The following is a 14,652-nucleotide window of genomic DNA, read 5'->3' as shown; positions in this document are numbered from 1 at the left end:
CTAGCCTGACCAACATGGTGAAACCTCGTCTCTACTAAAAATACAAAAATTAGCCGGGCGTGGTGGCACACGCCTGTAACCCCAGCTACTCAGGGGGCTGAGACAGGAGAATTGCTTGAACCCAGGAGGCAGAGGTTGCAGTGAGCCAGAATCCTGCCATTGCACTCCATCCTGGGTGACAGAGTAAGACTGCGTCTCAAAAAATAAATAAATAAGTAAATAAAAGAGTATTGGTATTGTGTACAAATAAGTTTTCCTGGTCACATAAAACGTTATTGAGGCTGGGAATAAAAATAGCTATTTTTGGCCAGGCACAGTGGCTCATGCCTATAATCACAGCACTTTGGGAGGCCCAGGCGTTTGGATCACCTGAGGTCAGGAATTCAAGACCAGCCTGGGCAACATGGCAAAACCCCAACTCTACTAAAAATACAAAAATTAGCTGGGCGTGGTGGTACGCACCTGTAATCCCAGCTACTCAGGAGGCCGACGCAGGAGAATTGCTTAAACCCGGGAGGTGGAAGTTCCAGTGAGCCAAGATCATGCCCTTGCACTTCCGCCTGGGGGACAGGGGTGAAACTCTATCTCAAATAAAAAGGCCAGGCATGGTGGCTTACACCTGTAATCCCAGCATTTTGGGAGACCGAGGCAGGTGGATCACCTGAGATCAGGAGTTTGAGACCAGCCTGGCTAACTTGGTGAAACCTCTTCTCTACTAAAAATACAAAAATTAACCAGCCGAGCATGGTGGCTCACACCTGTAATCCCAGCACTTTTGGGAGGCCGAGGCAGGCGGATCACCTGAAGTCAGGAGTTCGAGACCAGCCTGCCTAACATAGCGAGACCCTGTCTCTACTAAAAATACAAAAAGTTAGTGGCTGGACGCCGTGGCTCACGCCTGTAATCCCAGCACTTTGGGAGGCTGAGACGGGCGGATCACGAGGTCAGGAGATCAAGACCATCCTGGCTAACACGGTGAAACCCCGTCTCTACTAAAAATACAAAAAATTAGCTGGGCGTGGTGGTACGCACCTGTAATCCCAGCTACTCAGGAGGCCGACGCAGGAGAATTGCTTAAACCCGGGAGGTGGAAGTTCCAGTGAGCCAAGATCATGCCCTTGCACTTCCGCCTGGGGGACAGGGGTGAAACTCTATCTCAAATAAAAAGGCCAGGCATGGTGGCTTACACCTGTAATCCCAGCATTTTGGGAGACCGAGGCAGGTGGATCACCTGAGATCAGGAGTTTGAGACCAGCCTGGCTAACTTGGTGAAACCTCTTCTCTACTAAAAATACAAAAATTAACCAGCCGAGCATGGTGGCTCACACCTGTAATCCCAGCACTTTTGGGAGGCCGAGGCAGGCGGATCACCTGAAGTCAGGAGTTCGAGACCAGCCTGCCTAACATAGCGAGACCCTGTCTCTACTAAAAATACAAAAGTTAATTGGGCATCGTGGTGAGTGCCTGTAATCCCAGCTACTCAGGAGGCTGAGGCAGGAGAATCGCTTGAACCCAGGAGGCAGAGGTTGCAGTGAGTGGACATTGTGCCACTGCACTCCAGCCTGGGCAACAAGAGTGAGACTGTCTCAAAAAAAAAGCTATTTTTCGCTACACATAGCAACAATCGTGTGATAAAGAGACATCCCTCCTTTCCAGCATTTCATCCTATTCTGTCTGCTTACCCTGCTTTTCTTTTTCTTTTTTGAGACAGTGTCTCACTCTGTCACTGTCACCCAGGCTGGAGTACAATGGGGCTATTATAGCTCACTGCAGCCTCAATCTCCCAGGCTTAATCAAGCCTCCCAGTTAGCTGGGACTGCAAACATGCCAGGCTAATTTTTTTTTTTTTTTTTTAAGAGAGACTAGGTCTTGCTGTGTCGCCTGGGCTTTATTTTTCTTCATAGCACTTACAACCACCTGATATATTTTACACCTATTTATTGTTTGTCTTTGGCGAAATGTAAGATCACTGAGAATATAATGTTCACTGCTGGAACCTAAAATTAAACCTTTGTTTGAATGATGGATGGCAAGATCATTAAAGGATATGATGGTGACCAAGTTGGACATCATCTCTCTCATTACAGAGTTTTGTTTTTTATTTTTATGTTTATTTATTTATGTATTTATTTTGAGATAGAGTTTTACTCTGTCACCCAGGCTGGACTTCAGTGGTGCAGTCTCGGCTTACTGCAACATCCGCCTCCCGGGTTCAAACGATTCTCCTGCCTCAGCTTCCTGAGTAGGTGGGATTACAGGCATGTGCCACCACACCCGGCTAATTTTTATATTTTTAGTAGAAGCAGAATTTCACCTCACCGTATTGGCCAGGCTGGTCTCGAGCTTCTGACCTTAGGTTGTCCACCCGCCTCAGCTTCCCAAAGTGCTGGGATTATAGGCATGAGCCACCGTGCCCGGCCAGTTTTTTTAAATGTTTTAATTTATTTTGGGGGAGAATTTCTTACATGAGAATGTATCTTCAATTTTACTGGAGATGTCATTGGGTATATCAAATGTAGTTATAGAAATTGACCTTATTTTTTTTCTACAACACAACTGTTCTGTAAACAAAGGAAGAATATAGTTGTATGTTTTACTAAGTATTTCCCCCCTTGAGTCTTAAGTTGACATTTATGTCAGGCCTCATAAGTTAAATGTAAATTAGATTCTCTTTTCTTTTCAGATTATTATAAACTTAATATGATATCTAGGAGCAAATGTTCTTTGAAACACAGCATCTGACAAGTTAATTCAATGAAAAAAATTTTTATTACTCATACTAAACAAGTCTGCTTTATTTCTAGATAATTCATGTGATCTAGGTATCAGTACCTATCTAACTGTGGATTGGGGCTTTGTTTTTGTTTTTTTATTTCTTAAAAACCTGAAACATCTGTTTATTCTAAAATATACCATTGGGGTTGTATTACATACCTCAAAGGCCAAGTTACTGTCTTTTACCTTCTAAGTTGGAAATTTGGTTATATTTTTATCATGACTACTTCATAAAGAATATTGACAATATGTTTGAAAAATATACTCCGTCTGCACAGTGTCATTACATTTTTTAGTAATGTAGGGAGAAAGGATACCCATATCTGCTGTGTGTATTATCTGTTAATAGCTCTCATTTTAATATATATATGTAAGTTCACATATAGAGGAATCCAAAGTCACTTTCCAACAAAGGATTCGGTTTATTCTTTTCCTTGGTCTTAGAATGAAGGATACTTGAGAAACGTCCTACCAAATTAAGAAATATCTGATAATCTTAAAAGCCTATTACTCTTTTCCTCCCAGATTTATACCTACCTAAGGACCTTGTAAGGGATGTTGTGGTGTTTTTTGTTTGTTTTTCTTGTTGTTTTGTACTTTTTTGTTTTAACTCTAATCTCATGACAGATTAAAGGAACGTTGTGGGTTTTGTTTTGTTTTGTTTTGTTTTGTTTGAGACAGAGTCTCGCTCAGTTGCCCAGGCCCAGGCTGGAGTGCAGTGGCACGATCTCAGCTCACTGGAACGTCCACCTTCTGGGTTCAAGCGGTTCTCCTGCCTCAGCCTCCCCAGTAGCTGGGATTACAGGTGCCCGCCACCACGCCCAGCTGATTTTTGTATTTTTAGTAGAAACAGAGTTTCACCATGCTGATCAGGCTGGTCTCGAACTCCTGACCTCGTGATCCGCCCTCCTCGGCCTCCCAGAGTGCTGGGATTATAGGTGTGAGCCACCGTTCCCAGCCAGGAACGTTGTGTTTTAAAGTGGCTCTTCCCAAAGGTCCTGCAGAGTGAGAATAGAAGTTATATGGGGCAAAAGAGTGTTTGGTCAAATACATTGGACAAATGCTGGTATAAACAATGGTTGAGTGGTTTATAATAAGGCATCCTAGAACCTTTGTTATGATGTGTACATTCCTAGAACCTTTGATACAGTGTATACATATATTTTGTGTCTGCAAGAGGAGGTGATGTATATACAGTATGCCTGAACTCTCAAACTTATTTAATAAAGGACTTCTTTTTTCATAGAACTGACATTCTGAAGAATAGGATATTGGGGAAATACTGATAAATATTTTGGAAAATCTCGTCACCTGTGGTCTTAGGAAGTGCAACCATGAAATCAATTCTAGTCTATGATTTCATTTGTTTTGCTATTCTAGCTAGTAAAATCTTTTGTTTGGAAAATTTGAGGTTTTTTGTTTAAATTTTTTTGTCTTGATTTAATTTTTAAAATTAGGTCTTATAAAATCATCTGAGATGTTACTTTACTCTAATATTTGTTTTATTACTATTTTTATTTTTTCTTTTTTATGTTAGAGACAGGATCAACTATGTTGCCCAGGCTGGTCTTCAACTCTTGGGATCAAACAATCCTCCCACCTTGCCTCTCAGAGTGTTGGGATTACAGGCATAAGCCATCGCAACCAACATTACACTAATATTAGAAAGAGGTTTATTTCCTTTTTTTTTTGTTTTGAGACAGAGTTTCACTCTTGTTGCCCAGGCTAGAGTGCAGTGGTGCTATCCTGGCTCACCGCAACCTCTGCCTCTTGTGTTTAAGTGATTCTCCTGCCTCAGCCTCCCAAGTAGCTGGGACTACAGGCACCTGCCACCACGCCCAGCTAATTTTTTTTTTTTTTTTTTTTTTTTTTTTTTTTTAGTAGAGACAGGGTTTCACCATGTTGGCCAGGCTAGTCACGAACTCCTGACCTCAGATTATCCGCCCTCCTTGGCCTCCCAAAGTGCTGGGATTACAGGCATACGCCACCACGCCCAGCTAATTTTTGTATTTTTAGTGGAGAAGGGGTTTTACCATGTTGGCCAGGCTGGTCTCAAACTCCTGGCCTCAATTAATCTGCCCACCTTGGGCTCCCACAGTGCTGGGATTACAGGAATGAGCTACCACGCCCACCCAGCCTGATGGGAAGTTGAATTATACAAATTTTGGATTCAGACTGGCCTGGGTTTGCTATCAGTACTTACTCGACTTTGGGCAAGTTATTTAACCTTCCTAACTCTCAGTTTATTTGTTTATAAAGATTGTTTTGTGCTGGTTTTTGTTTGTTTTAGGAGTAAGAGGGTTATATAGGATAATATATAAAATACCTACTACTGTGTCTGAAAAGTAATAGGTGCTTATCAAATGTTAATCCCATTTCTCTTAATTTTTTATGACCTCTTACCTCAAGACAAGAGCACTCAGTTTCTAAAACTTCCTTTTTACTTACCCTCAGTTATATTGAAATTTAAGTAAAGCATAACCAGTTCTAAACTATTCCATTCACGTAGTTGTTAATTAACTTCTTACTACACAGTTGGATGAAAATATTGAGTGACTTAGAGTGACAGTAGATATAGTCGTGCATCATTTAAGAACAAGGATATGTTCTGAGAAATGGTGATTTCGCGATTGTACAAACATCATAGAGTATACTTTCACAAACATAGATAGTTATGGTCTGTTGCTTCCAGAATACAAACCTGTACATCATGTTACTATACTGAATAGGCAGTTATAACACAGTGGTATTGCTGTATCTAAACATACAAAAGGTACAGTAAAAATACAGTATAAAAGATAAAAAATCATACAACTATATAGGGCACTTAACCCTGAATGGAACTTATAGGACTGGAACTTGCTCTGGGTGAGTCAGTGAGTAAGTGTTGAGTGAGTGTGAGGGCCTAGGACACGATTGTCACTGTAATAGACTTTATAAATACTGTATACTTTGACTACTAAATGTATACATTTTTTCCTCCAGTAATTGATCTAGCTTATCTTTTTTATAAATTTTTAATTATTTTTAAGTTTTTGACTCTTGTAATAACACTTGGTTTAAAACACAAACATGGGTGGGCACAGTGGCTCACGCCTATAATCCCAGCACTTTGGGAGGCCAAGGTGGGTGGATCACCTGAGGTCAGGAGGTCGAGACCAGCCTGACCAACGTGGTGAAACCCATCTCTACTAAAAATACAAAAATTAACCGGGGGTGGTGGCAAGCACCTATAATCCCAGCTACTCTGGAAGCTGAGTCAAGAGATTTCCTTAAACCCAGAAGGCAGGGGTTGCAGTGAGCCAAGATCGCGCCATTGCACTCCAGTCTGGGTGACAAGAGTGAAACTCCATCTCAAAAAAAAAAAAAACAAAAAAAAATTGTACCACTATACAAAAATATGTTTTCTTTATTTTCTGGAAGGTTTTTTTGTTTTCAAAATGATTTATTTGTTTTTATTTTTTAAACTTTTTTGTAAAAAACTAAGACACACACACACATTATACTAGGCCTGCACAGGGCCAGTATCATCAATAAGTCACTTAGGCAATAGGAATTTTTCAACTCCATTATAATGGGACTACCATCATATATGCAGTGTGTCATTGCCCAGAATGTTGTTATATGGCATATGACTATAAATTGAAAATTCACCCATATCAGCTTTATTTAAAAGTTGTGTTTGTTTTTTTAAATTCTTTCAGGAGGCCATTAATTTGCTAGAACCAATGACAAACGACCCCGTGAACTACGTGAGGCAAGGGGCACTCATAGCTTCAGCTCTCATCATGATCCAGCAGACTGAAATCACTTGTCCAAAGGTGAGCAAAGAAATTCCCTGGAAGAGAGATGGTTTGGCCTTTTCTTTAGTAACTTACCGTCTTTTGAGTACATTTTTTACTTCAATATGGTGAACACTGAAGTCACAGAAAGTAAAAGTAAAGAGAGCATTTTAGAGTATGAGAGAATCGGAAAACTTTAAATATGTTATGCTCTTTAAATATATTTTTTACAGACTTAATGGTCCCTTTGTTAATTTAAGTTTATAACCATGCTTGAAAAATTAGAATTCTTGGGGTGTTAAAATCATAAAATGAACTCTTTTTTTGCCTTTCACTATCCTTTTAAAATGTATTCAGACCGGGCACAGTGGCTCAAGCCTGTAATCCCAGCACTTTGGGAGGCCGAGACAGGTGGATCACGAGGTCAGGATATGGAGACCATCCTGGCTAACATGGTGAAACCCTGTCTCTACTAAAAAATACAAAAAAACTAGCCGGGCGAGGTGGCGGGCGCCTGTAGTCCCAGCTACTCGGGAGGCTGAGGCAGGAGAATGGCGTAAATCCGGGAGGCAGAGCTTGCAGTGAGCCGAGATCTGGCCACTGGGCAACAGAGCGAGACTCCGTCTCAAAAAAAAAAAAATGTATTCAGTGGGATAACTTTTTTCTCTGATAATACAGGATGCAAACTTAGGCAGTCCATGACTTTTTTGATCTATCCTTCTAAGGTAATTTTTTAAAAAGCCTGCAGTCACTTTGTATCATACATACAATCTTAGTTTAGAAATGAGTACATCCACATTCTCTTTTGGAATGTCATTGCCCTCCTAGGCGATCTTTTTGGGTGGAGTTCCAAATGGCTCCAAGACAGCTTTCTTTTCGACTTCACCCACATCTGCTCCACAGAAATACTCTTACACATTTTGCCCTTCTGGATAGGAATATAATAGGCTGTCAGTGCTAGTACCTCAGCTAATAGCTAATGCCTCGGTGTACAGCAGCCCCTGATCATATTGTGCACTCCAGGTGGACCCTCTGAAGCCCTTTTCTGTAAACTTGGAGTGAGGGGGAAAGACTCACAACCCAGCTTGCCCCAAAGAGATCCCCTTCACATATCCTCCACAATCCACACCCACCTTGTGGGTGACTCCATAATAGTTTTGAAACACCTGTTTTGAAATTCTCGGATGAGCCAAGCACGGTGGTTCATTCCTATAATCCTAGTACTTCGGGAGGCTGAGTATCACTTGAGCCTGAGGATCGCTGAGGATCACTTGAGCCCAGGAGTTCAAGGCTAGCCTGGGCAACATAGGAGGAGGCCTCATCACTACAAAGAATTGAAAAAGAATTAGCTGGGCCTGGTGGCATGCATCTGTAGTCCCAGCTGTTTGGGAGCTGAGTTGGGAGGATTACTGAAGCCCAGGAGGCTGAGGCTGCAGTGAGCCGTGGTTGTGCCACTGCACTCCTTCCTGGGTGACAGAGCAAGACCCTGTCTCAAAAAATAAAATAAAATTCTCTCATGACAATCTCTCAGTCCTCAGGTTGTTAGTGTTTGATATCTCATGTATCTCGTCACTTCAGCCAAAACTTCTCATTCTACTAAGAAACAGAAAATGCATGTATCTTATTTTTAATACATGTATTAAATTAGCATGCTTGATATACTAAATAGACATGTATAACTTACACAACATTTTCAGATCTTCTAATTCTTAAAGCTAGGGATTTAGTATCCATTTATTAATTCTGCTCATATAATGGGAAGTAGTCGAAAAATTGGTAACAGAAAAAACCATTGGCATTCGGTCTTATGCCTAATTGAGCAAATATAGAACACCACCCTCATTTTCAGCAAAGTAGATTTGAGGAGGTAGGGAAAAGAAAAATTTCCAGAACTCATTGATTATTCATTCTAATTTTATTGAGCTTTGTTTAATAAATTTCAAGTTCTAAACAGTTGCTGTCATCTTTGTTTCATTTATTTAGTGTTTCTCTTTCTGTCTCAAAATCATTTTCAGGACTTTCAAGAATTGTATTATTACAAAGATAGAATCTGACTTCTCGTCCTGTTTTTATAACGTATTACTTAATATACTACATCTTCTAGAACATAAACATCTTTCCAAACACCACATTTCTTTTTGTTTTTAAATATAGCAGCTATCATGTGAGTAGCTTTTACATCTTTTATTTTTGCTTTTGATCTTCAACTGAGCTTTTGGAGTTATCCACTGAGTAGTGTCATTAAAGAAACAAATTTTGGTCATGGAATGCACCTCCTCTAACAGTAATACATAGACATTTATTCACTTTGACCCCACGTGTTGCTTTCATGTTACTTGTATTGTCAGCAAGACAAATGTTCTGTCTTCCCATCCTCTGCTGTAGGATTTCATTGATTTTACAATTATTATCTCTGTTCCAAAAGCGGCAGAGTCCTTTGGGAGTTGGATAATCATTCCAGGAACTGTTGTTGAACCAAGTCTTACCTGGTGCAGATACACGGGCACACTCCCATCTTCAGGTTGTACCAGAATCTTAGACACTGATTAAAATGTCAAAGTGAAGTCACAACTAGTAGCCTCTGCCATTAATATAAACTGAGTAGATAAATGTAAATATATATGCCACTGACTAAAAAAGCAAAATTTACAGTATGAAACTCAAAAATTATTTCAGGAAACACTGCTCTTTAGAGCGAAGTTGTTATTCAGCTTAAGAATTCTTAAAGTTAATTTCATTGTTTTCTGTTATTAAGCAAGTGATAAAGAATTTCATAGACTACAGTTTATATCATCTTTCCTTTATCTGATAATTGCCAACAAGACAAAATTGACATTTTGGGGATGGTATACAGCATGTTGCCGGAAAGAAAAATCTGTTGAGAAACTCTGAAGAGGGGTAGATTCTCAAGGCTATAGAGTCTTAATTGCAAGGTTGCAAAACCAGTCCATGAAATAAAGTGGAAATGGCTCATAAATAAAGATCGAATGTAAATTTCATCAATAATTGTAAACCCCTCTCAAAGGAATTCAGAAGAGAAATTTCTCAGATATTTTGTGAAATTCACAATGGAAATTTCCAAAGGAAATGTCTTATATAACCATTAATATATGTCACATCCCTAACACTTAGCTCCACACATTGCCCTCTTAGTTGAAGTATTTCCAGTACATCTTTGCTTTGTTTCTCTCAGTTTCTCGCTAGCTCATGCTCACAAACATAAACCCAGGAACATGCACACATCCCTAGATCAAAGGTTCACATTTAACAAGGGTAATGTTCTTTTTTAGGTCCTTGGAGCTATTTTGCTCTAAGAACCCAACTCTCCTCTTTATTAAATTATCTATCTTTTGTTATTCTTGTTAAATGAAATCCACCATTAAGATGGGCACAGTGGCTGAGGCAGGAGAATTGCTTGAGCCTGGGAGTTCAAGGCTAGCCTGAACAACATCCCAAGACCCTATCTCTAAACAAACAAACAAACAAAAAATCACCATTAACAGTTACTTGAACATGTACATATTAAGTATCATATATAAAGTCACATCAAAATATTACACTGTAAGTATAGAATCTGATGTTCCTATTACCAATATTATTTGGCCTAAGGCCTGGTATAGGAAAGCTTCTCCTATCATTGACAAGTACCCTCTTTGGAAGTAGAATTAAAGCTCCTGCAGTTCTAAAATAAATCACGGTATATATAATTTTATAGCATAGCACATTTGTAAGTAGTAGTCTATCTCTATTACCACACTGTCATTTTAAGATAGGGACTTGAACTCTTACAGTGTCAGTGGTAATAAAAAAGAAAAAGGCTACAAAAACTGCCATAAGCAAATTAATGCTGATAAAATTGAGGAGGGAGCTGAAAACTCATTTGGGATCCTGATAATGGGGAAGTCATGAGAGCATCAACAAGAATATTTTGAAGGAAGAATAAAGATAATATTCATTTCAGGCATATTCAGTTTGACATGACAGCATGTCAGTTGGAAATAACATGGGAGCATAGGAAAAAAATTAGAAGCTAAATATGGAGATTTGGGAACTAGCCATAAAAAAAGTTATATAGGCCAGGCGCAGTGGCTCACGCCTATAATCCCAGCACTTTGGGAGGCCAAGGCGGGCGGATCACGAGGTCAGGAGTTCAAGACCAGCCTGGACAATGTAGTGAAACCCCGTCTCTACTAAAAATACAAAATAAATTAGCTGGGTATGGTGGCAGGCGCCTGTAATCCCAGCTACTTGGGAGGCTGAGGCAGGAGAATCACTTGAACCTGGGAGGCAGAGGTTGCAGTGAGCTGAGATCACACCACTGCACTCCAGCCTGGGTGGTACAGTGAGACTGTCTCAAGGGAAAAAAAAACGTGTGTGTGTGTGTGTGTGTGTGTGTGTGTGTGTGTTTATAGCCCTTTACCATTGCAAAATCCAAAAAGCTCTGAAAATTCAAAGAGATTTGTTTGTTTTTAAAGACTCATTTGGATGCAATTATTAATTCATTATCATTTATCCTACTTAGTATAAATATTCATATATTGTGCTACTTCAGAAATAATTTATTATGGGATATAATAATATATGGAGCAATACTACACTGGGTGTATTGTATAATATGTAGATATGCATCATGTTAGCCTTCTAAATTCTGAATTCCAAAATACATCTCACCTCAAGAATTTCATAGAAGGAATTACAGACATATAGTTGAAGTCATAAGCACAAATATAATTTCACAGACAGAAAAAACACCTCCAGGCCGGGCGCAGTGGCTCACGCCTGTAATCCCAGCACTTTGGGAGACTGAGGTGGGCAGATCACAAGGTCAGGAGATCGAGATCATCCTGGCTAACATGGTGAAACTCCGTCTCTACTAAAAATAGAAAAATTAGCCTGGCGTGATGGTGGGCGCCTGTAGCCCCAGCTACTCAGGAGGCTGAGTCAGGAGAATGGCGTAAACCCAAGAGGCAGAGCTTGCAGTGAGCCCAGATCGTGCCACTGCATTCCGGCCTGGGCAACAGAGCCAGACTCCATCTCAAAAAAGAAATAAAGAAAAAGAAAAAACACCTCCAAAACTGATCCTTGATGTACAGCTACATTTCCATAACCAGGAAGATAGAAAAATAGAAAGGAGGAGTCACATTCAGATGATAAGTACCAACAGAAACAACTCCAAGGAACGTTATTGCTTTCTCCCTGACATCTAAGAGTGGGCTTTTTCCCAGCAGTATACAAGTAAAAACTTGATGAATGTTAAAAATGCATGCTTTTTGAGAAGGTAGATTTTAAATACTCATACATAGTACAATGCATGGATCACAGAGTTGCATAAAATTTTAATTGTCTTTTTTTGTGAGATTGTCGTGAAATAAAATGGGAAACTAATATGATTTTTCTCCTGCAAATTCTACTTTATGGTTTTTTTGGTGGGGGGGAACCATACTATTCATAACAATGAAATTGAGTTGGAAAATCTTAATTCTCACCCTGATTACCATTAATTGCTTGTGATAGCAAGCAAACCAATTGTTTTGCTTGTCTTTAGTCTTCATATCTGTAACTAGATGTGAATAGAGGGAATTCTTTACCAAGAATTACAGTAATGAAAATTAAGTTACTGATACATAAACAATAAAATGTAAGAAAAAATTTAAAATGATAAAAACTAGCTTTTTAAAGCATTCTACTTAATATTAGTTAGATAAGCCTATTATATGTTTGCACTGATTTTTTTTTATCCATTTTTCAGTTTTACTGAATGCTTTTCCATTATTTTGAGTGTAATTTTATATTTAAATTCTTCCCTATAATGTACATTCAGTGCTTTCTTCTGTGTTTCTTTTTATAATTTCATGAAATATTTCTTCAACCTTTAGCACATAAAATTTCCATCCTATATAAGCTAATGTAAGTGTTCATCTAAAATAAGTTCAGAATCAAAGAAATTTGACTTGTGGAACCAGAATAAAAGCATCAAACATGAGAATTTTTTTTTTTTTTTGAGATGGAATTTTGCTCTTGTCGCCCAGGCTGGAGTGCAGTGGCGTGATCTCAGTTCACTGCAACCTTTGCCTCCCGGGTTCAAGCGATTCTCCTGCCTCAGCCTCCCGAGTAGCTGGGATTACAGGCACCCGCCACCATGCCCAGCTCATTTTTTGTATTTTTAGTAGAGACAGGGCTTTGCCATATTGGGCAGGCTGGTCTCAAACTCCTGACCTCAGGTGATTCACCCTGCTCGGCCTCCCGCAAAGTGCTGGGATTACAGTTGTGACCCACTGCACCCAGTCACATGAGAATTTTTTAAAGCAGAGGGGAATTTAGTGATGATTTAATCATGCTAGGTTTTATAGTTAAATCCTAGAGAAGTAAGTGGTTTAAGTGGTTGTGTGCTAGGTAGTGGTAGTTAGTTCATTATTTCCCCACTATATTCTGTTGCTGCCTGTGAATAAAAAATGAGAACCATGTTCAAGGAATATTACTTCTTTGTAGCATTTAGATTGCCGAGATAATAGGAGGGATTGGTAGGATTCTTCCCCTATATGGTGAAACAGTCATGCTTATTGAACTATGAGATGCCCTTTATACATTACACTACATATATGTTACCTCATGTAATCCTATAATAGCCATGTAAGGTAGGTGCTAACATCCCTGTAGAGATGAAGATACTGAGGTTCATAAAAGGTAGTAACTTACCCAAACCGCTTATAAGAACAGCTTATAAGCCAGGGTTGTGTGATTCTATTATTCTGCCACTATATCACATTGTGGCCTCCCAGACCAAGACAAATGAAAAGGGGGAAAAGATTCTGAAAGAATATGTAATGCAGATAAAGTCATTATATTAGGAAACTCAAATTTGATATTTTCTGCTTTTGGCAGATTTGGGGAGCTCCATGATTATGTGCTTCTTGAACAAGCCGACTTCTTCCTGGGTGCCTACCATTTGAAAAGCACTGTTGGGAAAACAGAGAAGTGTAAGACATAGAAGAAGCATAAAATAGTTTACTTATTGTCACCCAAACAGATTTAAAGGAATCATTCTCTTTATTCATACAGAATATATTTTATAAATATATTTTCTAATCATAAAAATAATGCATATTAATTTTAGAAAATGCAGAAAGGATAAAGAATTACCAGTAATCCCACCCTAAGTGAGTCAGCACATTTTCCATTCTGATATGCTCCTTTTGGTACGAGTACAGATTCTGACAAGTCCTCAGAAAATTAATGTGAGTAGATAATGGAAATCTTTATGTGAATATACTTAATCCAAAAGATACCTCACACAGCTTTGGTGAAGGGTAATTTACTTTAAGGTGGAACTGAAGGACTATGCTTTGTAGGAAACCCGCAAGATTGGTGGTAAACAGAATAGCTATAATTCAAAATGCAATGAAAGCCTTAGTGTTTGCCTGGACTCTTTAGGCCTGCTGACTAACAGTGGTAATGTATGAAATCGCATTCAACATTCCTTTGACTTTGAAACATCCACTGTGGAATGAGGATTGAAGACAGAGCTGGTGCTCCCACACTAAAAGGTCATAACACCCGTGATTTCAACCACGGAACTGCTCTGCCTTCAAGTCTGGTCCATATCCCTCTCTTGAGTATTACAAAACTCAGAACTAAGTCTCATTATCATTGGAGCAATATTATTCCCTGTTCTAAAATGGTACCACAAATGAATAGACTTAGACTGTAATTCTTTCTGTTGCTTCTTCAGGTGAATCAGTTCAGACAGCTGTATTCCAAAGTCATCAATGATAAGCATGATGATGTCATGGCCAAGTTTGGTGCTATTCTGGCCCAGGGCATACTGGATGCAGGTAAATGTTTTTAAGTCTTCATGATTTATTTATTTAAACTAAATCTAATAAAATAACTATCTGCTCTAACTATATGACATAATGGAAATTGAGTTTGAGGCAAATTATTCCTGGAGAAAATTTGGAGCCTGCAGTTCATAGAGACCATGTACATTTAAGAGTACAGGCCTGGCCAGGCGTGGTGGCTCACGCCTGTAATCCCAGCACTTTGGGAGGCCAAGGTGGGCAGATCACCTGAGGTCAGGAGTTCAAGACCAGCCTGA

The 14,652-nt window shown here is 39.3% G+C and overlaps 1 protein-coding gene across 4 annotated transcripts in view; it reads left to right on the top strand.

Moving 5' to 3' along the window:
• Positions 1-14,652, top strand: part of PSMD1 (proteasome (prosome, macropain) 26S subunit, non-ATPase, 1) — a 128,044-nt gene that overhangs the window by 88,355 nt on the left and 25,037 nt on the right. For all 4 annotated transcript variants that reach the window (XM_011998082.1, XM_011998081.1, XM_011998080.1 and 1 more), the window contains 2 exons: positions 6,480-6,596; positions 14,287-14,389. In XM_011998082.1, the coding sequence (XP_011853472.1) occupies positions 6,480-6,596; positions 14,287-14,389 (220 nt within the window). The remainder of the gene's footprint in view (positions 1-6,479; positions 6,597-14,286; positions 14,390-14,652) is intronic.

This window comes from Mandrillus leucophaeus, unplaced genomic scaffold, assembly GCF_000951045.1.
Source record: "Mandrillus leucophaeus isolate KB7577 unplaced genomic scaffold, Mleu.le_1.0 Scaffold555, whole genome shotgun sequence".
Classification (NCBI taxonomy): Eukaryota; Metazoa; Chordata; class Mammalia; order Primates; family Cercopithecidae; genus Mandrillus; species Mandrillus leucophaeus.
The sequence above is the reverse complement of the archived record's forward strand: the minus strand, read 5'-3'. Positions and strand labels throughout refer to the sequence as shown.